Source organism: Panthera pardus, unplaced genomic scaffold (genome assembly GCF_024362965.1).
Source record: "Panthera pardus isolate Hobbes unplaced genomic scaffold, ASM2436296v1 HiC_scaffold_7, whole genome shotgun sequence".
Classification (NCBI taxonomy): Eukaryota; Metazoa; Chordata; class Mammalia; order Carnivora; family Felidae; genus Panthera; species Panthera pardus.
In genome coordinates, this window is record NW_026527002.1 from 47,618,816 (window position 1) to 47,644,098 (window position 25,283).

General features: G+C 36.3%; 1 protein-coding gene across 7 annotated transcripts in view; it reads right to left on the minus strand.

The window, feature by feature from the left end:
• Positions 1-25,283, minus strand: part of UBR5 (ubiquitin protein ligase E3 component n-recognin 5) — a 137,166-nt gene that overhangs the window by 2,852 nt on the left and 109,031 nt on the right. For 3 of the 7 annotated variants that reach the window (XM_053896472.1, XM_053896474.1, XM_053896469.1), the window contains exons 41-58: positions 23,279-23,509; positions 22,718-22,791; positions 21,366-21,538; positions 21,146-21,259; positions 19,916-20,136; positions 18,372-18,492; positions 18,178-18,282; positions 15,278-15,521; positions 13,714-13,825; positions 13,000-13,144; positions 11,805-11,935; positions 9,860-9,920; positions 7,386-7,561; positions 7,076-7,160; positions 5,534-5,689; positions 5,070-5,183; positions 3,476-3,620; positions 2,140-2,225 (exon numbers count right to left, since the gene is read on the minus strand). In XM_053896472.1, coding sequence (XP_053752447.1) covers positions 2,140-2,225; positions 3,476-3,620; positions 5,070-5,183; positions 5,534-5,689; positions 7,076-7,160; positions 7,386-7,561; positions 9,860-9,920; positions 11,805-11,935; positions 13,000-13,144; positions 13,714-13,825; positions 15,278-15,521; positions 18,178-18,282; positions 18,372-18,492; positions 19,916-20,136; positions 21,146-21,259; positions 21,366-21,538; positions 22,718-22,791; positions 23,279-23,509 — 2,494 coding nt within the window. Of the gene's footprint in view, positions 1-2,139; positions 2,226-3,475; positions 3,621-5,069; positions 5,184-5,533; positions 5,690-7,075; positions 7,161-7,385; positions 7,562-9,859; positions 9,921-11,804; positions 11,936-12,999; positions 13,145-13,713; positions 13,826-15,277; positions 15,522-18,177; positions 18,283-18,371; positions 18,493-19,915; positions 20,137-21,145; positions 21,260-21,365; positions 21,539-22,717; positions 22,792-23,278; positions 23,510-25,283 lie in introns of those variants that run through there. The other 4 variants (XM_053896473.1, XM_053896470.1, XM_053896471.1 and 1 more) reach the window with 3 other exon arrangements.

A 25,283-nucleotide genomic window follows, 5' to 3' on the forward strand; every position in this document is an offset into this window, starting at 1 on the left:
GTGAACTGTGACTCTCTAAGAGGAGGATAAACTATGTGGTCTTACCCATTAACCCAAAAACCCTATAATTTGCAAGGCTAGTAACCCAAGGAAGAAGAGTTTGCTCTGAATGGTCTGTTATATTCTTATGTCCTTTAGTTTTTCTCTTCAGCACATCAGGATAAAACCAACAATTGTGAAGCATCCTTCTCAAAAGAGGAGGGGGGAAACCCCTTGATATAATGCTTAAGCCCTGTAAATAGGAGTGACCCTCAAATTAAAGCTGTTAATAGGAAATCCTGAGGCCCTTTACAAAGGGAGATCTTTCATTTTAAAGACTGAATAGTTAGCAAATTTTCTTCCAGTGGAAGGCAGAAACTACAGTGAAATTTAACTTGACTGACTGGACTAAGGATACATTAGGTTTAAAAACAAAGTTAGTACTAGGGAATAGTTTAAAAAAAAAAAGTCCATTAGAACCTTAGAATTTATACCAGATAGCCAATCATTTTTTTTTTATTTTTATTTTTTTAACATTTATTTATTTTTGAGAGAAACAGAGCATGAACGGGGGAGGGTCAGAGAGAAGGAAACACAGAATCTGAAACAGGCTCCAGGCTCTGAGCTGTCAGCACAGAGCCCGACGCGGGGCTCGAACCCACAGACCGTGAGATCATGACCTGAGCCGAAGTGGGCCGCTTAACCGACTGAGCCACCCAGGCGCCCCAGATAGCCAATCATTTTTATCTCTGTTTTTGATAGGTCTTACTGAACCGATAATGGGCTCTTAAAGAAACAAGGTAACTGAATCAAAAAACTGAGTACAGGTGGTCCTGAAACCATGCACACTGGTAGAGACTTTAGGGTCCACAATATTGGGAAAGTTGAATTATATGGAATCCACCTAGGGAACAACCGAAGTAGAAATTACCAGAGTGGCTAAACCAAGAACAGAACTAGCTAAAAGGACTACTGAACAACTTGTTTCACTATAGTGCAGAAATATTGGAAGACTCCTGGGTCCATTTAAAAATTAAGTAGTGCTGGGCACCTGGGAGGCTTAGTCGTTAAGTTAATTAGCATCAGACTTTGGCTCAGGGCACGATCTCATGCTTCGTGGGTTCAAGCCCCATGTCAGGCTTTGTGCTGACAGCTCAGAGCCTGGAGTCTGCTTCATATTCTGTGTTTCCTTCTCTCTCTGCCCCTCCCCCGCTCATGCTGTGTCTCAAAAATGAATGTTTAAAAAAATTTAATGAAAAAAAAATCAAGGATGCTAAATGCAGACTCCCCCACTCCAAAAAATAAGTTACTACTGAGCTGGAGATAAATGGGAAACTGTCAAGTTTTGTGCTTTCCCACACACTAACCATTTCCCCTCTCTCAGATAAAATTGGAGAATATATCTAGACACTGGATTTTTAAAAATATATTCCACAAGAAGTATGGTTGTCAATTACTAAGAACTAAGGCTGGTTTGATAGGGAAGATGTTGCAAAGAACCATGAGGAATATGGCAGAAAGGATCTCTGGAATTTTCTGGGTAAGGAACATCCCACAAATTTCTCAAATAAAGTCTAGTGAAGACTACCTTTCAAGACTGATGGACAGGTTGATTTGGTTATGGATATACTCAAGGATAGACCTAGATTCCACTGACTTGGTAGGCTTTCACTATGATCAAAGTTTATATTATCTAATTTATGATTCTAATAATAAGTAGTAACATTAAAATCACAGACTTAATACATATCATAAGCTACTCTATTCTTAGTACACTATACAGATAGAAATCAAGATACTATTTAGAAATTTTGCAAAGGCTTGCCACTGGTCAAAAGGATTAAGGATATATAAAAGGAGCAGCCAGCATATGTAAACACTATAGGGAAAAAGAAACATTTGTCTCAACAATCAACTGGTATTTTCTTCTGGGACTAAGGACAGCGTATCAATAGCTAAACGTATTTCATTCTGCTTACAGCTTTACAGGTTTTCAGTTCTGGAGTAGAAAAACCAAAACTGCCTTATATTTCTGACCTTCTATAATTTTCCTTAACCAAAATTAAAATGACCAACCATTACAAACTTAAAAGGTTATCATACACAGTATTTTAACATTTCATATTTTGTTTTGCAAATTTTGTAAAAATTTTAACTTACAAGATCTTGTCGTTCTGTCATGCTCATTTTCTCTACTATTGACCAGAACCAACGCTTGAACTGCAAGAGCTTCTCAGCATTTTCTCCTATGAAAAATATAAATCCAATATACTGTACCAATTATTACTTTAAAACACTGCTTCTTATAAAAAATAGATACAGAACTGTTATTTAGGATCAGGGGTTTAATTCCTAATATAGGAAATTAGGACCATTTGCATAATGTAAAACTTCTATAGTTCATTACTCAATCCTGACTTAAGATGACCAAGAAAAATGGATCATCAGCCTCAAAATTGATAATCAATACTTTAATCCTATCTGTTGAACTCACACCAGTGCTTCACAAATTTTAATGAGTTTACAAATTACTTGGGGATCTTTTTAAAATACAGATTCGCATCCACTAGGTCTGGGAGAAGGGAGGAAAAGAACTGAAATTCTGCATTTCTAAAACACTTCTAGACGACTACTGATGCTGCTAATCTGAGGATCATATATGGAGGGTCCTTAGGTATTTATTTTTCCCTCTTAGGTTTTTGGTTTGTAAATGAGACAAATTCTCATCTCACCAGTATTGAAAACTATACTAAAAAGTAGCACAGAAACTATTTTACAATGAATCTATACGTTGTCAAGCATGAAGAAAAAACAAAATTTAACTTGCTATAATTTAGCTGAAGCTGTTTGCAAAATATGAAAAAGGGGGAAAAAATCAGTGCCTTCACGTAGGCAATAATTTTGGACTATAGGTGTAATCCTTCCATAAGGAATTTCATGGCTTCCAGTGTCTTTATGGTATAGTCACAGCTCAAATTCTATTCCTAGGCCACTTGAAAACGAAGTGTTACAGAAAATCAGGCGCTGAAGGTAAATGTTATTCTAGGACGAATATCACTACCTCTTGTTATTCTTTCTGGATTTTCCATGTGTTTGTATGTTATTAAGTCTTTGTAAGTGAGCTCTGGGTCCAGTTCTACAGAGCAAACACCATGCAGTCAAATTCTTTAATTAGAGAGTCTAAGAGATTAGGAGGAATTGGGAAAGGCCAATAGAACTTTCACATGGATTATATTTTCTTAGTATACAAAATCCATTTACATAGCTGCTCACCACAATGAAGTTTTTACTTGTATTCAATCTAAACCATATACTCTTTAAAACCTAGAAATGTTAACCAAAGATTTAAGAATAACCTAATGCTAAGCCATCATAGTTCAGTAATATCTTAAAAATGTACACAAAAAGCCTTGAACACCTGAGTTATACAGCTATTTCTAAACCCTGTAAATTTATCAAGTGTATTCCTTAAATAAACATTCACAAAATTTCCTACCTGATTCATCGTTGAAAGAGGTGAAACTGATCAACATCTGCACATTAACTTCACCACAGCCATTTACCAAAAGTCTAAAATCTTCTGCTGTTAAATCTTCTAATGAATTTTTGGGAAGCACATCCAGTAGACCTTTCCTCATTGCCTACAGAATATTTTAAAAATTACCTTTTTATTACCCTGAGTACTTTATTTTCCATGTAGCATTTTTTGTTGTTAAAGCCCAATATCTAACTTTAGCAGCCTAAGAATAGTAGTTCTCATTTAAACCAGAGAGAAAGAAATAAAATTAAGTATTTTTAAATTGACAGATTCAAAAGAGAGGCAGAGGGGGGAAAAAAGGCATCATGAATAGGCAGGCAATAGGTTCAAAAGTGAAACCATATTGTTATACACCAGGATTTAACTGAAATAATTTACACATTAATAAAATAGGCTACTCATGAAGTAAGAATAGCTTCAATTTGTCAAACATGCTATCCTGTCACATGCTATGAAAAGTACGACAAAAGAACACACACTCAAAATCTAGAGGCTCACTGAGAAATTACAATGTGCCATGAACTGTTCTTAAGCACCTTACACGTATTAATGCATTTAATTCTATCCTCATTTTGCAGAAGAGGGAACCAAGGCACAAAATACTTAAGTAGTTTGCTAGTGTCATATAACAGCTAAAGAGCGTTGCAGCCATGATTTGAATCCTGACAGTAGGACTTCAGAGCCTGCACAATTATTCCCAGCACAGAGATCAGAACACCTGACAAATACAGCAGGCCTGATGTTGCTCTTTAGAAGGCTCTCCTGGAGGGGGATGGTCCTTGGCTGGCATCTGGAAACTTGGTTTTTGGAATGTTCCCCCTACATTACTGATACGGCTGCTCTGAATGCCTGGAGCAATGAACCCTGCTGTGCCAGCTTACCTAGACTATTTGTGCAGACAATGTGACTTATGATGAACACATGCCTCTAACAGTCTCAATTTCAGTAATCAGGGCTGGCTGCATAGGCAGAAAATGCTTACAGGACTGGCCTCTAATATAAAACCTGAGCTGTGACTCTTAAGCAGGCTTCTCTAAACACAAACACTGTCCATGTGTCTCTAATTCACTGTTGGAGGAAAGAAGTATATTCTTTGTGACAACCCACGGCCCCAGAGAGAGAACTTTGGAAGCCTGCACCTAGATTCCTCCAGATTTGGTTTGATGTACTTTTTCCCTTGCCGGGAGTCCTTTTGCTACAATAAACCATAACTATCAGTACTATTGCCTTGGAGTCCTTCAAGTCAGTCGCCTTCAAGTATGGGTGGTGGTAGGACCCCAAAACAGTAGTCATTTCAGTTCCACAAGAATCCTTTCTGAACTTTTACTCACCAAATTGACTTTGATGATCATATAGTTAATCCAAGTAGTTTTACCCAACAGAAGGTGAATGCTTGGTCTGGATTCAGGTGTAACTTACACTGTACATACATTAATTTGGTTTAAAAATTTTAACCTTTTATAGGCAAGCTGAATACACTCTGAAATAGTTTACCACATGAAGACACAAACAGCCTCATCAGATCAAATAACACTTTTGAGAAAATACTCACATGTAATGGCTGTTCTGCAACTACCAACATTCTGTGTTCTGCATATTTCCGCACATATTCATACACATTCTGAGGAGTGACTGGTATATTTACACCATTAGGAATAAGTTCAACCTGTAATAATTTAGCACTGCCATTTAAAAGCAATTTGGTCAAAGCAGTAGTAAGTCTACAGTTCATAAAATAATTCCCTGAAATTCTAAAATCTAAACACAAATTGCTGACCAATATCTAAGGGATGCAAAAATTTAGGCCTAAATAAGCACTAAAAACTACTTTTCAGTCTGTCTCATTAACCCTCCATCCTTCTCTCTATGCCTGTCAGTCTAGTGTGTCTTTTCTCTGCATGTTTGTGTGTGTGTCTCTCGCTCTATGTCCCCATCCAAACTGTTTCTGTATAAAATAAGCACGACAGACTAACCAAATTCTCTTGCCAGAATCAGAAAGTTACATATTTGCTTTACCTGTCCTCCACCCTCTTCTTTACACAAGTCAATTGCAAATGCCAAATCCATTGCAGAGAAAACAGCATCAGCATCTGAACTCTGAGAAGCGAGGATAAGTTGCCGTAAACTCTCATACATCACAGGGTCAAAAAAAGCAAAATCATGCCAATTGACCTAAGGAAGTAATCATATAGAACTCAATCATAAAACATCTTCACTACAATTTTATCTAATTTGAAGGTATAAAGAATAATATTCCACTAAGTATATTAAAACTGATTTAAAAAGATAAAATTTTAATCTTTGGCTCTGATAACATATTTAATTTTCAAGGTATAAAAAATGTAACATGTATTTTGGAAACAAAAAAAAAAGCCAGTAATGGAGGAGTTTAAGTTACAAAATAATTTGCAAAAATCCTGCATTAATTATTAAACAATGATTATGCTAAGCAGCTGGTCCTTAATATATATCCTATTTAGTCTTGATTATAATAAAATAGAAATTATTAATTCTAGATGATGAATCTGATGCTCAAAGGAATTCAATAACTTGTTGACAGTCATATCATTGGGTTATACTGGAGTCTATTTGATTCCATGATCTTTTCCATAAACCTCGTTAAAGAATCCACATATCAACATTTCTGAGCTGTTGCTGAGCTTTAAACCTAGTTCTTCTTTGGACAAGAACATTTAGCTGGAATATTTTAAGAATTCAACAGGGTCAGAGTTAAAATATATACATGTGTGTGTGTATACATATATATATATATATGTATACACATACACCCACATACATATGATATGCTGTATTAATAATAGAAAACTATTCATCAGTGAATGTGATTTAAAAAATCGACTACAGCTTTAACAGTGTTAATTTGTATCAGATGTGCGATATACATTGCTGGAAAAGACTAAAATATCTCATTGTTTTGTGTCGAGTAATTTCTTTATACTACCTTTAAAACACTGGCAGTTACATTTTAAACCAAAAGCTGCATAGTTGGTATTATACATTAATTTTAAAGGATGTGGTTTTTTCCCCTCCTCCCAGTATAAAAAGAATGTGCAGGCAGGCAAACTATCAAAGCATATTAGGAAATTAAGCTAATTCTATCACCCAGAGATAAAGATCAAGCATGCTATGCTGGATTTTCTTACATTCTTTTGTCCCCCCCCCCCTCCTGTACATCTTACATAGATTTTTGAAGCCAACAATGCTCTTTTCAATAAAATACTACTACTACTTCCACTACCACCTGTTTGAACAAATAATAATCGTTAAAATCTATTGAGCACTTACCAGGCACTATATAGTTTTACCATTTTCTAAATGGGAAAATCTGCGATAGGTGTCAGGGGATTTGTCTGCAACAAGATCCAGGTCTGTCAGACACTGTCAAACCCACCTGTGTCACCCACTCTACTATGCTATCTCCTCCAAGTATTGAGATTTTTTTTCCCATGTCACTAAAGGTTTGAAAAGGACTTATAATGGCTATAAAAGGAAAATTTTGCAATTGTAAAAGCAGTTAGGTTCATTAAAATCACTTACTTTCCTACCAAGCAACACTTTAATTACATGTCTATTCAATGTAATAGGACATAGTTCATTCTGTAACAGACATAGTCCAAGAATCCTAAAAATAAAAACAGGGAAATATATTTAAATTTGAAAATAATTCTAGAACATATATAACCCCACACATACATACATAATATATATACAGTATTTTGAGAAATTTTCTACAGCCTCATTTCTAATCAGTATGAAATAGAGCATATACACATTTTAAAAACTGTTTTAGAAAAGTCTTGAACTGAAATTTTATAAAAATTCAAATGTAAGATTAGGGTTATTTTACCTGCCAATGTTTCTGAAACAATTCAGCCTTGCTTCTGTATTTTTGCCAGGCCGTGGAGTATAAAATCCTCTTTTTCCAGGTTGGTAAAACAAAGGGGCATTATCGTCACCATCATCTGTATCGTCTAAATCCATATCTACAACACTTCGACTAGAACCATGACGCTTTCGGTTTTCCTAATAATAGAATATCAGAGATTAAGTCCCCAAACTGATTTTTAAAACAAAACATATAAACTAGTGTTTGAAATGACTAAAGTCATTTCTAAAGTCATTGAAAGTGAAGTCAGGCAGGTAAAGCAACATTTAAATGTAAATAAACTTTTTTTAAAGTTTATTTTGAGAGAGAGTGCATGCACATGGGGGAGGGGCCCAGAGAGAGGGAGAGAGAATCCCAAGCAGGCTCCATGCTATCAGTGCATAGCCCACGAGGGGCTCGATCTCACAAACTGAACTCTGAGATCATGACCTGAATTGAAATCCAGTTGGATGCCCTACTGACCCACCCAGGCGCCCCTGTAAATAAACTTTTAAATTCATCCTTTCAGAACTGTGGTACAGGAAGCTCATGCCTGTTAAATCCTTCTCTGTCCATTTAAAAAAATCACTAATGAAAATGGTAGCTTCTTTCCCCTTAATTCCTCAAAGATATTTGTGCTGGATATAGAATTCTGGATTAACTTCTTGAGAGACAGACTGCAAGCAGGGGAGGAGGAGGGAGAAGGAGAGGGAGAGAGAAGGAATCCCAAGCAGGCTCTGCACTGTCAACAGAGCCTAATGTGGGGCTTGATCTCATGAACCATGAGATCATGACCTGAGCCAAAACCAAGAGTTCGATGCTTAACTGACTGAGCCACCCAGGTGTCCCTGGATTGACAACTCTCTCTTTTTTTTTTTTTAATGTTTGTTTATTTTTGAGAGAGAGAGCAAGGGAGGGGCAGAGGGAGAGGGAGACACAGAATCTGAAGCAGGTTCCAGGCTCTGAGCTGTCAGCACAGACCCTGACATGGGGCTTGAACCCACAACTGTGAGATCGCGACCCGAGCTGAAGTCAGATGTTTAACCGACTGAGCTACCCAGGTGCCCCTAGATCGACAATTCTTAAAGCACTCTGAGGATGATGAACCACTGTCTTCTGGCCTATACCAGTTCTGATGAGAAATCCATGGTCTTTCAAATCAGTTTCTCTATACATAAGGCACTATTCTTTGCTTAGTTTTACAGCAGTTCGATGATAATATATAGTTTTCTTTCACTTTATCCTATTTAGGGTTCACTGAGTACCTTGAATCTATAAATCTATGTCGTGTACCACATTTGGTAAGTTTTCAGTTACTGTTTCTTCACATATTTTCCTGTTGCTACAGGAATATCTCTTCTTCTGGATACTCTAATGACTTGGATGTTTGATCTTTTGATATGGTCCCACAGATCCAAAAATTGTTCTTTTGTTCAGAATCTTCTCTCTGTTCTTCAGAGTAGATAATTTCTATCTACAAGTTGACACTTTCCTATCATCTTCATTCTGCTATTGACTTATCTGGCGAATTTTTTTCTTTTAGATACTCTTTTAATTCTAAACTTTTCCCTTGGTTCTCTTTTAAAGTTTCTATTTCTCTGCTGTGAACCTCCTCTTTCAGTTCATTAGTGTTTGTCTCATACAGTATGAGATAAAATCTGTGGTAGTTCATCTTGAAGTTGGTATCTACTGGGTCTTTTCCCAGGAAAACTGGTTGGTCTTTCCTGGCTCTTTGTATTTTGGAATGCCTCCCGGGCCTTTTAAATATTATGTTGTGAAACTCTGGGTCTTGTTAAAATGATAGGGAGAATGGTGATATTTTGCGGTTTTAGGAGGCAATCAACCTGGTTAGATTCAGACTAAAATGTCACATCTATGTGCAATGATTCCAGTAACAAATTTTCACAGTCTTTTATCATACTGTTTGGATCTGCCCAGCACCATCTGTAATAGTCTGGGACTTGGACAACGGTTTCATACCACAGTTTAGTTCTCAGAGCCTTTTCTATCTTCCAACTATGGTGGGAGTAAAAGGGAATCAGCTTACTCTCGTGCCTGAAACAATACCGCACCAGCTGTTTTTCAAGTTTTGACTTTCCTCTATAATCAGTATGCTATTGTCTACTTTTTAGAATCCTCAGGCAGTTCCTTTTCGCATTTTGTTCAGTTTTTAGTTGTAGTAATGGAAGAGATAAGATTATACTGGGTTTGCTCCACCTTGAGTGGCAGTGAAGTTCTCAGGTAGCTCAAGAATGAAATACATCATGTGCTAAAAAAGCCTTCTTTACTGCTCTCCTCCACATGTCTCATTTTCTCTGCATCTTTGGCACTCAATTCTTCCTTAAGGAATAAGCCCTAAGAAATTCATGACATCTCTAAATTCAAGCTTAATTCAGGCTGTGCTAAATTAGAGTTCCAAGTGCTTATTACTAGCACATGTACAAAATATCTCTTACCTGTACCTTTTCTGAGGAGTCTAATAATCCAAGATCCAGGATACTATCAGCTCCATTTTCCCTAAAAACAAACAAAATAACCTTTCACATTCCAGATAACTGAAACTTCTAAAATTCAGTGTAGAGAAACATGCATTTGAATTTATAAGAATTTATAAATACATTTAAAGTTTTGAAATAAATACCTAGGGCACTTACTAGTCTTAGTGCATATGTAAGAGCAGGGAAGTCAGTATTATATACACACAAAAAACAGATTTTACATGTGTGATTCAAGATAATGAGATAAAGGCTACCTGGTTTAAGACAAAATAAATGCAGTCTTCACAGGGGGACTGAAGATTAGGCTCACAGGGAGCATTATTAAGAGAACAGAAAATGTTCAGAAAGCAATCACAATGGGAACTGAATTCCTTAGTGTGTTTAATTATTCTAGAATACTAATAAATTCACTATTTACTTTATAAAGCCAGCGAAAGCAGTCTTCAAGTCTTCTACTGAATGCAAGTCTTTTACTTGCATTCAGTAGAAAACACTACTAATAATGCAAACCTTACGTATGTTTAAGAAAGATTTTTATAAAATTTATTTATTGATTTACAGAGTACACACATGAGCCAGGGAGGGACAGAAAGTGAGGGAGAGAGAATCCCAAGCAGGCTCCGCCAAAGTCGAGTCCGATGCCTAACCAACTCAGCCACACCCAGGAGCCCCTGTTTATAACCATCTTTTTATCAAAATGCACATTCCTCAAAACCTTTCCTATAATGGGCTGAGCTCTATCATGGTGTTGATTACGTCCAGAGACTGGGAAAAGGAATGAAGAAACAGTACATAAAAGCCCAGAGAAGGAAAAAAATAATTAACAGTAAAGAAAATAAACTTCTAGCAATGGTCTTTTTGCTTCGACCATTCAAAGGCTATGAAACAGATAAGTGGCTATTAAGTTTCAGTGCTTAACCTACCCACTTATCCATTTCTTAGGACTATATCCAATCCAAGTTCCTCATGTAAAATCATGACTAGGAAGAAAAGACAGAAATTTGCATCTAAAATAACACTTTGGGGTGCCTGGGTGGGTCAGTTGGTTATTAAGTGTCTGACTTCAGCTCAGGTCATGATCTCATAGTTTGTGAGTTTTAGCCCTGCATTGGGCTCTGTGCTGATAGCTCAGCCTGGAGCCTGCTTCAGATTCTGTGTCTCCCCTTCTCTTTGCCCACCCCCCACCCCCACTTGCGATCTGTCTCTCTCTCTCAAAAATAAACATTAAAATGATGGGTATTGAGGAGGGCACCTTTTGGGATGAGCACTGGGTGTTGTATGGAAACCAATTTGACAATAAATTTCATATATTGAAAAAAAAATAAATAAAAATAAACATTAAAAAAATAATTATTAACATTTCAAAGCCAAACTGGATATAAGAGTGGCCCCAGAACAGAAGGCACCGAATAAGTTTGGCATATCTTCCTGATGTCACCCTGGGAAAAGAATTATTTAGCTGTTAGATAATTTTAGGTTTTACAGTAAAAGAAATATATTACACAACAGAAAGCAAAAACTTACAGGAATTTTTAAAACAAATCAGAAGTCCTAAAAGAAATTTCATGCTTATGGCAAGAGCTCAGGGACTACACACCAATTCCTTGAAGTATCTGGCCTCTGCCATCAGGGGTATTCTGGTAGAGAATTTGGGATGTACTTCTTTCAAGTAATTTCTAAATTTCAGGTATATAAAAGATTTTTAGAGCATAAGTCACGCTAAAATTCTACCTTTCTAATACATGTGAAACTCAACTGTCACTCGTGAATTTTAAGCCATCTCTTCAAAAAACATTTAATGTCATGTATTTATAGTATAAATTTTATTTTTAGGATGTAGTGCCACCATATCTTAAAGTAGTTGATGTTTAAACTGAAATACCTTCCCAATTATATACTTTACCGTCCATGTGCTATAATGAGTTCCATGGCTTCATCCACTCTTGCTCTCAGAGAATCTTCACTTGCTAGAAGGAGAAGCAGCTGAGCTGGGGATAATTCCAACAGCATGCCGGTGATTTTACTTGCAAACGCCTGCAAACAATGAGCAAATGTTACTTGCCCCTACTCTCTGAAACCTCTTGTCTAAATCAACAATCTTTTATCCCCCCCCCCCCCCAAAAAAAAAAAAAAGGGAGAAAGAAAATTAAGAAACCTGGAAACAAAACATTTCTAAACCAGTAAGGCATTTTATTTAAATGAGAAGCTTAATTATAGAGAACTTTGGTAGTCTTGTTAAAGCTAGTTTAAAATTTGTATGACAAGCTTTTATTTTTGATATCCATGAGTAAACACACAAATACTTGATTTCCATTTTTTCTCACTACAGAGAGGCAGAAACATTTCTTACATGTAGGGCAGAAGAAAAGAAAGGGAGGGAAGAAGTAAAGGAGGGAGATGAAAGATGCCTATGTTTAAGGCTAAGGATTTACTGAAAGAAATATGTTATGTATAAAGACAAACAAAAAAGCACTAGTTTATGTTTCATATTATATGAAAGAAACCTGACAGGACATTCAATATAAAAATCTCCTAGCAACAGGTAACAGCAATAAAGTACAGTATTTGCAATGTTTTAGCTACAACTTGTTAACAGATTAAAAAGTCTGCTTCAAAAGGTAACAGTTTGTACAAATAAAGGTACAAATTGAATGCACAGATAATTCTTTAGCACACAAGGAACTTATCAGGTAGAAGCCAACTTAACATAGGTAGAAAAAACAAACCTCAAGCTACCCTCCAGCACATTTTGCAGCTTTCCCTCTTAAGCTTCCATTTTGTTACTACAGTCCTCAACCACTTGAATGGCCAGTAGCTAACAACTTTTTAAAATACCAACTTTAATCCAAAAACAAAAATGAGGGCGCCTAGGTGGCTCAGTCGGTGAAGTGTCCGACTTCGGCTCAGGTCATGATCTCACAGTCTGTGGGTTTGAGCCCCATGTCGGGCTCTGCGCTGACAGTTCAGAGCCTGGAGCCTGCTTTGGATTCTGTGTCTCCTTCCCTTTCGCTGCCCCTCCCCTGCTCACACTGTGTCTCTCTCTTTCAAAAACAAAAATGGCACAGCCAGTTAAGAGGGACTAAATGTACCATACATACTGGTTGCATTGCTTGCACTCGGGGATAAAGTCTCTCTCCAAGTGCCTGACGATGTGCTGGCAGAGGATCAGGATCATCACTAGGATTCCCTTCAGAAGCTGGTCTGAAGGGTCTAGTGTCAATGGAAAGCTGTCTTCTAAAGTCTCTGAAAGAAGAACAAAGCTATTATAATTCATCTCCCTTGTCTGCAAAATAACATCAGCACAACCAGTACTAGAGATGGAAAACCAAAGCATATAGGCAGCTCTAATTATCAAGATGGTAGAATGCTTAATAGACGATGGTTGGGAAATAAAGGTTTTCTAGACATTAATACTCAAAAATCTATAAATTTGTAATACATAGTTCAATTTGATTCTAAGGGAGTAGGACCATAAAATACCAGATTATCAAGAATCCACTCACATTTCCTAGAAGTTTTAGTCCAAATTAAATGCCACCCACCCTAATACAAAAATTAAGGTTTAAATATAATATAATTGCCACAATTAAAATTTTAAGACAAATTTAGGAAAGAATGATAATTATGTAATTTCAACTGCCCCTGGGTTTTTAAAGCAGAATATTTTAATAACAGTACAGTTACTATACATATACCCAAATACTAAAACTTTTTCTAAAAAATAGTCCATAATTGAGATCCTCTCATTACAGGCCTACCTCCAATTTCATTCCCTAAGGTGGTATTCAATAAAAGATACAAAATTATCTCACCTATCTCGATCTCTCCGAGAACCTGCTCGCAAGCCACTACTCCTCCTCATTTCCCTTTCTCTCTCCCTTTCCCGATCCCTCTCTCCTCTGTTCCTTAATCTCTGCATTAAACCTGAAAGAAAATATAAAACATACTTTGTTTAGATAAATGTAAATGAAACTATTTTAACTGTCAAAGTTAATGTGAGGACATGAGACCAACTTAAGAACATGACAGGTGAAAATTACCTCCCTTAACATCTGTTAGTACGTTCCACTCATTCTCCCTATGGTTTTGAAGGCTAGGGGTAATTATATAGAATGTACTTCGCTCGTAATAGATGTTCGATCAGTATGTATTTAATGAATTATGTCACAGTTGTGAAATGATATATAGCAACTGGGGCTGTTAGCTTTACCATAAATAATGCTGAAGTTTCGTATGTGATTAGAGTCAGATTTATTTAGTTTTGGGCATTAAGCAAAATATAGGCCACCCAAAACATCAGCTACTATTATTTTCAAAACCTTAACCATAAGCCAGAGTATGGTTTCCGAAAGAATGTGCAGGAGACAGTGATTTCTGAAATGTTATGACTTCCCAAGGCTCCCTCATTCACATCTGCCATTTTCTTTTTATTGTAAGACTATAGAAAGTCAAACGGTAAAACTAATGATGAAAGGCTGCAGGGCTCTCCCCATCTTTTCATCCTCAATCCTTCCTAGAGCTCATCGAGCCTAGTCTATGGTGGCATTTTTCAGAACTCAATACAACAGCACTACAGCCTAGGTGAAATACAGGATTTTCTTATTAGTAATGCCCTCTCGCTGAATTATCCACCTATGAAATGACAATCTTCTGCCCCTTATTTATATGAATCCCCAATTATACCCACTTAAGGCATCTGTCATTTTCACAGATCTTTTTAATTTGAAAATTAGGTAAGAATCCTAATCCCAAAGTGCTGGTCCTCAAAGAGGTAGAGCTTACAGTAGGATATTAATAAAGAAAATCTTATTACCAAAAAAACAATGTCTTGTTAAATTATACAGTGAGGTTAGTAACACAGTCAACCAATCTACATTTGGTTGCAAGCTCTGTGTCTCGTTGGGGACCAGTATCAACTCTGCACATTGTCCTTTGAATAGCACTGCTCTAGAGAAAAGGATTTTCAGTATCTGTACTAATTAAATATACAGGGGTGATGGAAATAATGTAATGTGCTCACTGAATTTTTCTGTTACCATAGAGCTTACAACTTCCCACTCCTCAAAACATGTAACAATTGAGAGGAGAAACTCACTAGTACCATCACAAACATTTATGAAAATATGGCAGTAAAAGAACAAAGTCCTAAGCTGTTGACTAGAATAGGTTAAATAAGAATAAATCACTAATCTAGAATATAATTGTATAAAAATGGAAATGTGCAGTAAAGTTCTCCCACTATAAATACATTTATAAATACATTTAACTGTGACTGTAATTGTTTTTGCTCCAATAAGAATGTTTTTTTCCTCTCAATCCCCTTCACCAAGTCCGTCTATCCAAATAATTTTTATGATGTTTATTATCTGTACTTACTCGTATGAGTGCCTTTGTTGGCATTTTGGATACAATCTAAATTTGGCAGTTTTTCATTTGACAAAAAAGCTTGTGCAATGGCTGTATAAAAACTTCGTGCTACACCACTGCCCTCTCCTGGTTCATCCTTAAATGTGACTTTTACTCGGTGCACAGCCATTGGTGTAGTAGCACATCTTCGACCAAAGTGATTGTTAAGCTGCCTCATGGTCTGCTGAATAAGAAGATCTCGATCGCGATCAACCTATGAAAACACCAGAGAGTAGTAAAGTTCAATGTTAGAGACCACCTTGAAATTTTCCTATGTAAAATCTGAAAATGTAATTTTAGCTTCCTGTTGACAGTTTAACTACAAAGTAATGTGGATTCTTAGAAGCTTGTACATTCCACATAAGAAACATTCTAAAGCATACAGGAATGTCCTGCATTAAATCAGGATAATGGAATTAAACTCAATTCTAACATTTTCTTTGTTGTTGTTGTTGTTTTTCAAAGTTTTATTTATTTATTTTGAGAGAGACAGAGCACAAGCGGGAGGGGGCACAGAGAGAGGGAAAGAGAGAGAGAATCCCAAGCAGGCTCCACTTTGCCAGCACAGAGTCCAACCTGGGGCTCGATCCCATAAAACCGTGAGATCATGACCTGAGCTAAAAACAAGAGTCAGACGCTTAACCAACTGAGCCACCCAGGCGCCCCCTAAATTCTAACATTTTCTAAGTAAGTTCATTGGAAAACAGCAATCTGTTCAATTTTGGAATATACTAGGATCAATTCCAAGTGAATCAAAAGTATGTGTTGTGTAAAAAACAGCAAATACTAGAAAACATGGGATATTCCTTTGGTGACAAAAAAGCACAAAGTATAAGAAAAATGACAAGCTGGGAAAAGCAACTGGTGCCTTCTATTACAGACAGGTATTCACGAATAGTATACATATTACTGTTAAGATGTGTTTCTAAAAAAATTGAGAAAAACTTAATAGAAAATGGGCAAAATGTACCAAATAGTTCACAGAAAAAGTAATATTCTTAGACATATGAAACAATGTTTAACTTGCTCATAAGAAAAAGCAAATTAAAACTACTCTAAGATGCACATATTGGATGGGCAAAAATCTAAAACTCTGACAAAACTGCTGGCAGAACTATAGAGAATCAGGCATTCTTGTATTAATGTTGCAAGTGCAAAAATATGTAACCATCAGGCAGAAGTATTTTCCAGTATTTGCCAAAATTATATACGCATATGCCCTTTAACCCACGTCTAGGTTCTATGTCTAAGAATCTCTTTTTTGTTTAAATTTTGTTTTGTTTTATTTATTATTGAGAGAGCGAGTGAGCGTGAGCAGGGGACGAGCAGAGAGAAGACACAGAATCTAAAGCAGACTCCAGCCTCGGAGCTGTCAGCACAGAGCCCAATGCGGGATTTGAACCCTTGAACCCATGAACCCATGAACCCATGATCTGAGCTGAAGTCGGACTCTCAACCAACTTGAGCCATCCAGGTGCCCCTAAGAATTTCAAAGACACACTTGCCAAAAGAAAAACACACCTAAAGCTATTCATCACACTACTATATGTAACAGCAAAAGATGAGCAGCTGTAAAAGGAAGACAGAACAATGCTCTATACAGCGATGGCTTTACCTCTGGGATGTACTGTTAACTGGGAAATGCAAGATACAGTAAAATGTGTAGCACACTCAGAGTCAGGAGTAGGGGACACAGATGGGCAATGAATTATATGCACGCACATACACGATTGTATTTTTTTTTTTTAAGGAGGGAGGAAAATAAAACAACAAAAGAACAAAAACATGAAAGGCAGAGGAGGGACATGGTGAAAGAGACAGAAATGGAAACTAGATTTCCCTAAATATATCTTCTTCAGTAGAGCTGATCATGCACTATGTAGATATTTTACATTAATAACAAAACCAAAAAAAAGAGAAAGCAATCCCTAAAAACTGAAAGCAAAATGAAACAAAGACCCTGGTTGTATGGAAATTAGTAGCAAAACCACACTAAGAAAAATTATTTCAAATGACTTTAAAACAAAGCAATTGGACTACATCTCTACTTGGATATGCTAACAAAACCCTGCAAATCTTAAGCTCTTTTTGATAATTATTTTGGGGTGGTAGTGTTGATGTTGTGATTCCAAGACTGCTATGTACATGCTGTAGGGTAAAAGCAAATGAGTACTTTTATTAGTGTTGTTGGGAAGTTGGATATTCAGTTTGGAAGAAAGGAGATAAAGAATAAGAGGTGGAAATAAAACAACCTCGTGATCCTAAATTGTGAATTTGAACTGGAAATATCAGTATGTACTTAGGATATAATTTTTTTTTAAAGGAGAATTTCCTAGCTCTGTGCGATGAAAAGACCTAGAAACAACGACCAACCTAGTAGGTAGTGAGCAACCCTACAGCCCAGAGTATAAACTCAAAGTACCTTTTTTCCTACCAAAAGGAACCAGGGCTTCTTGAAGAAATGGCTGATCTAAGGTCTGTGACAGGATATACACAAGATGAGACATACCAAAAAGTAAGGAAGTTATCAAAGATTACTGGAGTCCTGTGAAAAGGACTGAGGAGCCAAAAAAGACTCAGGACTCCCACTACCCAGAGACCACTGGATCATCAGTGGAAAATAATCACCTTAATGGAACGAAGGACATCAAAAATGTTAAAAAACAACAACAACAAAAGGCTGAAAAATTCATTGATCATCATGAGATGTTAGGAAACCAACTGTACTACTCTAAATTTGGTGATTACCATTTATTTAAATTTTTAATTATACAACATATATATCCCTAAACATGAAACATGGTTGTTATAACAGTTTTCAAACTTCATAAGTGACATACTACATATATAGTATTAGAAAATCTAAATACCTTTACCTCTAGTGATAAATCTCTTGACTGCTGGTTTCTCAGTTTTTCCATTTCTCTACGGAATTTTGATTCTTTTACCTCAAAACCACCCAATTCGGTTAGGATCTTTAAAAAAAAAAAATGCATGACAGAATTATTCTCTGACGTATGTTCTTATCAGGCAGAACAGAATTAAAAGTGCTCACAACACATACTGATCCAGGTTCTGCTCCAACATCTTCCATGAACACCCTGCCGAATAGTTCCAAAGAGAGGCGCCAGCGTCCTAACAGCATATCGTGGGAAATAACCATTCCCATGAAGCTACACTGTGGCCTGCAAGAGGTTTAAGAGAAGAGGGGGGAAGTAATTTGGCCAACTATAAGAAGCCCCTGGTTTTTGGTCAATGACAGTAATTTAGTTGGTTTTTTCATATTCTGAACTCTTCATAGCACTTCAGTCCACATCCTCTCTAACAGAGAATCTTTTTATAACTACTCATTCTTCACAGAACTTCTCATTTTTACTCCATTATTCCTTCTGTCCTTTACATAAGGATACATCTCCCAGCTGCCTTTTATCTTCAATTTTACCTCTTCCCCTAAAGTCCAGGGTCCATCTACATTTGGAGGATTCCCAGATCCCTCTCTAGTTCAAATTTCCACAACAGACCAGAATTTCCACAACAGCCCATGGGTTGAATATACCCATGTCCGTGACATGTAACTCCCAACTCAACACGGGAAAATTGAACATGGCTTCTTCACTTCAATGCCACTGCCTCTTGATTTCTTTCAGTAGTACCATCTATTTCCCTACTGCACAAACTTGAAACAAATTTTAATTTTTCTTTCCCCTGTTCCTCCTGAGTGAATAAGCACTTCATGAGTTTCTCTTCCTTTCCATAATTTCCTAACTCATCCCCAAAGGCAATATTCTACACTTCAGCCCCCTTTTACCACTAGCCAGAACCTAGTAACAGTATTCTTTCTAACTTGTCTCCCTAACTCTAATTCTTCTCTCCTTCAATCTATTTGCTTCTACACATTCTACACATCTCAGCACAAGCCATATTGCCTCTGGAAAACTTGGGCCACCCCAGCCCACAATTCTTCCTTGTTTTTTATGGTTGTTAAACTGTGTATATAAAATGCATATAGCTTCCTAAACTCACTTAACTCCTCCTAAGCAAAATTAATTATCTGACAGTATAACCAAAAAACAGCATAAAGCAGAAACTCAACAAATCATTAGGTGATTAACCATACTGAGCCACAGTATGTATATGCTAGCGAATTTTTATTGGGAAAGCAAAGAACCTACCTCTTGCAAAGTAATTACTGACTGTGAACCTGGAAAAGAAGCCCAAGCAACTGAGATAGTCACAAATCTAGAAAGTTCTTTCTAGTCATTCACATGGTCCTCTTTGCTGAGCTGCTGGTAACAAGTCTATAATTGGCAATCTGACATGGACATATACTTTAACTCAGTACTGAACATTAAAAAACACAGTCAGAATACCCTCAATAAAAGAAAATCAGAATGTCAATCAATGACTAAAGTCACCAAAAAAAATCCAGAAAATTCAAATTTAATATTTAAACATCTGATTATAAACGAGGAAAACACAGAAATAAGATTACGGTTAATTCTATTATTTACATACAAACGAAATTTTAAAATACCTAAATAATTCTTACAAGAATTATAGTATCCATAAAGTAATGCAACAGAAGAACTATCTCTACTTAGCAAATACCTGAAAGACGTAAGAGGTGGCCCTTCACTTTCAGTCAGTCCTATTTCTGCTAGTAAACTGCTTTTCAATTGTGCAGCAAGATCATGAGCAGATGGCCCTGGTTTTGAACTTTCAGCTTCTTCTGGCACCATATTCTGTTCTTCCCCTTCTTTTTTTTGTCGATTTTGCATGTTCATTACATTTTTCAAATTGGCAGCATAAGACATTTTAGTTGGAAGGACCTGTGAATTTTTACATTTAAAAGTTACACATTAAAAAAAAAAAAAACTCACTAGATTTCCTTTTCAACTTACTAATATTCCACAGAAATCACACGGAAGTTACGTAATTCCTTTCTGGTGTTTCAACTAAAAAGATGCAGCCTGTTTCTTTTCTCTGATTCCCTGGGCTGACCACCAGGAAACCACCCAATGCAGTTGCAGTGCATTCACCACAGTAGCCTCAGAGAACTTTTAAAGGAATCTCTTTACCTGTGGTTACTCAAATGTCTTACATATTTTCAATATCTGCAGGACTGCACTCTCCTTTATCACTTAGATAATAAAGAAAAAAATTCTATTCAACTACATTCAGTGCCTGCTCTTAAACGTTTCATTACATTTTCACTAGAGAAATAGTATGGATGGTATAATTTTAGGCTCTCAAATCAACCTTCTATCTAAAAACTAGATACGCCACTTAATTAGTTGTGTAATAACAGACATTCCCACAAGAAATGTATGTAAACTCTGCAAGCCTCAATTTTTTTTACCCATAAAATCAAGATAAAAATGTTTTCTACCCAACATGGTTATAAAGATTGAGACAGAATTATTCAACAAGTCATTATTAATATTACCTTATTTATTCACATCCTACAGTCAAAAAGAAAAGTTTCAAGTCAATACTGTGTATGCTCATATATAAAAAGATATATTCACATTATATATACATTTAAAGATTTTAATTTTCAGCAGCATTACAACATTCAACTCTGTGAAACAGGCAAAACACAAAAGGAAACTGCCATTTTACAGATGAAGTCACCTGATAAAACAAGTTAGTATCAAGGCAGGCTAGTGACACTGATGGAATTCTGAAATTATATGGAATTATGACATAAGGCAGGAATTTCTGATACTTAACATTATTTGAGGCAACACAATATTCTGGATTAATGCATTTCCAAAACTCTAGACACTGGGATAAGTCCTCACAAATATTATATTGTGAAGATCTTTACTATCTTACCTCAAGGCAGTTTCTATCCACTGTAACCTCCATTAAGCATTTCCCACTACTGGCAGATGAAGAATAAAGACCCTGACTTGGACGGCCAAAAAGATCCTCCTTTCTAGCGTTTGGCTGGAATTTTAACAGAAATATTCTAGTTACACTGAACACTTAAAAAAAAAAAAAAAAAAAAAGTCACTTAAAAAGAAACCTTCTAAGACTAGTTTATTTAAATCACCTGCAACAGATGTGGCTGATCAGCCAAAGGGATGGCTTCAGCCAGAGGCACTTCAAATGGATTTGGGGGTATACATCCAAGGAATGTCATGGAGTCTGAGCGTCGGAAAAATGGATGGTTTTGACCAGTTTCTGCAGGAAGAGAGTCATCATCCTTATCATTCAAAGTAGCACCTAAACATAAAGAGATAAAGTATTTGTTTTTTAGAAAAAATTAGTTATTGGGGAACAATAAAAGAATCTTAATCTGCTCAATCTGAAATTCCTGTTCCCTCTTTACAAAATTTTAATGCACTCAAAAACAATAGTCCAAAATTTTGATGGTATTTTTATGTGATAATTGAAAATATTAGCAGTTTAAAACGGTTACAATGGTAAATTCTATTAGGTATATTTTAACACAACAATAAGACTTTTTACAAAGTATTAGGAATAACAAATATTGTTTCACTTTGTACTGGACAGACATTTCCCATATCCTCTGTCTTTCTAGAAGATTCAGACCTGAATATAGCTAGATTCCTAAGCACATTCAGGATGTGGCTCACTGAGGAGTCTAAAAGGAGGAGATGGTCAGGAGCTGAGATATGAGCATTTGTTTACTTCCAAGTTCTGCTTTCTCTACAAAACAAAAATGTCTGGGCATCTCCTTCACCTCAACACTAAGTCAGCACAAGAACACCATCTCCCCTTAATGTAATACAACTTTCAACAGTAAGCTTACAGTACATGCTGTAAAAATAGTGAGCTATGGCTGGGTTTCAAACAACAGCAGTTATGTCAGTTGTCTTTCTCTGGGCTGAATAAAAGCACTAGTTGATAAGAAAACAGGCAAGAGGACAAATTTTTTAAATTCTACTTCAAAGAACAGCTAAAAATTACAAAGAGATTGCAGAAGACCCCAAAATTTCTTGAGTTTGGAATATTTTCTTTTTATTGCATTTAATAACTGTTAAGATTTTTCATATTTGGGAGTTATAACTGATATTTCTCATTTTCTTGACTAAATATATCTTGCACCAATATCAATAAAGGTTCTGCTAAGACTTTAAAAATGTAGTACTTACACACTTAAGAATAAAGGTAAACATAAAACTAAAATGCAAAAGGTACAAAAACAAAAAATACTGACTGTTAACAAGTTCACTACATTTCTTTAATTCATCCTTATTTATGAAGCAAATAATGCAAGGATATATAAGGAAAAATGGACAGAAAATGCAAGAAATGGGACATAGAGAAGAAAAGAGAAATTCCCACCCAGACAGAAAATAATGAAGTTAAAAAGCTTGAAGGGGAAATACTGAGGCAGCCATTTCTTGAAGTAGATTAGCAGATTTTCTGTACACTAACTTTGATTGGTGTCATCATCATTTTCATGTTCTGAATCTTCATTATCAATACCCAGTTCCAAGAGTTCTCGCGTCCTTTAAAAAGACAAGTGAGTCATTTTATATGAAGTATGGAGCAAAGGTGATGGGAACTACAAGCAAAAAAGCACTGAAAAAGTCAGTTAAGTATCTAGCCAATTTCAAACACTGTGATCAAGTTTTAGACTTGGGGAATGTTAGACTGACCAGCCAAATTATACTACAATTACAAAAGAGGCTCAAGAAAAGCAAAAGGATAACCACATTAAAAAATAGTGAGGACTTACACAGACTCTAATAGAAAACATGACAAACTATCTCAGGCATAAAGCTTAACTAAATTCTTAGGTTTCCTGTTTTAAGCGAGGAGCAGCAATGGAGAAAGGGTGAACAGACTCAAACCCACTTTCCCAAATGAAACATTCCTATACTATTTTCTCTTTAGTTCACTGTTCTCTTCACTCCAAAAATCAGACAATATACTAAGAGACCACACTGAGCAAACAAGTATTTCCTAAACCAATCCCACGGCAAGTATGGATACCTTTTGCGTTCCAGTTGAGGTGTGTCCAATGTTGTCTGCTGATTCATTGCTTTAATCCAATATATAAGGGCTTGAAAAACATATGCCACATGCTTCAATGAGCAAACATCCAAAACTGGAAGAACATCAGAATGCTCATCATTATGAGACCGCATTAAAGACAGTGCATAATTTAGGAAGTCCCCTCGGGCAGACATCATTCCTTGACGGGCGCTAAGCAATGTGGCACGTCTGTAGGAGTAAAAAGAAATGAAAATGTTTAAAAAAAAAGAAAGCAAATGTGAAACTTACCATTATCATAAATATGCAAAATTAGGAACTGAGAATATCCGTAAATAAAAACTCCTTAACCCTGTGACTCTGCTTTAGAGATAAAAACATTGTGCATGATTTACTGTCATGTACTTTATACAGGAAAGGAATTCTAGTGTCCTTTGGAAATGGACAAGGAACTCCTTCCCTACAGAAGACCCCAGTAGGTCTGGGGTAGGGTCCCCAAATCTATATTTCTAACAAGCTCCTAGGTGATGTTGATGCTGCTGTTCTGAGGATCACACTTTGAGAACCACTGTCTAACATGATACCAAAACACAAGCAACAAGAAAACACAGCACTAGACTTTATCAAAATTAAAAACATAGGTACTTCAAAGGATACCATCAAGAAAATGAAAACATACAAAAGGGGACAAAATTTCTGCAAGTCTGATAAGGAACTCAAGTCCAGAAAATGTTAAGTAACTCATACAACTCGATAACAAAAAGACAAGCCAATTAAAAAATGGGCAAAGGATCTAAATAGGCATTTCTCCGAAGATATACAAATGACCAATAAGCCCATGAAATGATGCACAACATTTAGCCATTAGGGAAATGCAAATCAAAATCAAAATTAGTTACCACTTCACACCCACTAGGATGGCTCAATTAAAAAAAAAACAAAACAAACAAACAAAAAAAACCAAGAAACAAACAAACCACTAGTAACAAGTGCTAGCAAGGATTTAGAGAAATTAGAGGCCTCACATGTTGCTACTGCGAATGTAAAATGATGCAGCCACTTTGGAAAAGTCTGGCAGTTGCCCGAAAGTGTAACAGAGTTACATATGATCTAGCAATTCTACAACTAGGTATATTATCCAACATAACTGAAAACGTATCTATATAAAAACCTGTACACTAATGCTGACAGCCACATTATTCATTCACAAGTCAGAAAGATGAAAAACCCAACTTATGAATGGATAAAAATGTGGCACATCCATACAATGAAATATTACTAGAAAGTAACATATTGACTGATAATGCCAAACCTGATGAACCTTAAAACCATTATGCTAGGTAAGAAAGCTAGGCATAGAACACGACATATTGCATGATTCCGTCTATATGAAATGTCCAAAACAGGCAAATTTATAGAGACCAAGAATAGATCAGTGGTTGCTTAGGATGGGAAAGTAGGGCAAAATGGGAGGTGACCACTAGTAGGTATTTTTGTGGAGATGATAAAAATATTCCATAATTAACTGTGATGATGGTTGTGCAGCTCTGAATATATTCAAAAGTATGGAACTGTACACTTTAAATGGGTGAAACGTACATGAATTATATCTCAATAAGGTTATTATATTAGGGTGAGAGCCACAGTGAAGTAAAGGGAGAAGAACAAGTCACCAATCTAGATCTATTATCAGAACTCTGTTATTCGGGGAGTGACGAGCCTTACAAAGACAAGGCTTGTGTCTATTGGTGGAGCAGCCTTCCTAGGACAGGAAAGCAGAGGCCTCCCAAGTGGTCCAGATCTCTCTGCCAAGCATTCAATTTTGCCTTCTAGACATTTCCACCAAAACCTCTCTCACCTCCTCAGTATTTTCAAAAGCCAAGTATGTCCATTCTACTGCTCTAGATTTTTCTCTTAATTTTCCTATTAGTTATTGAGAATCAAAGTCTAGCTGTAAATTCTGCCTCCTCCTGCTCTACCCCTCAACAAGGCCCTCCACTGTTAG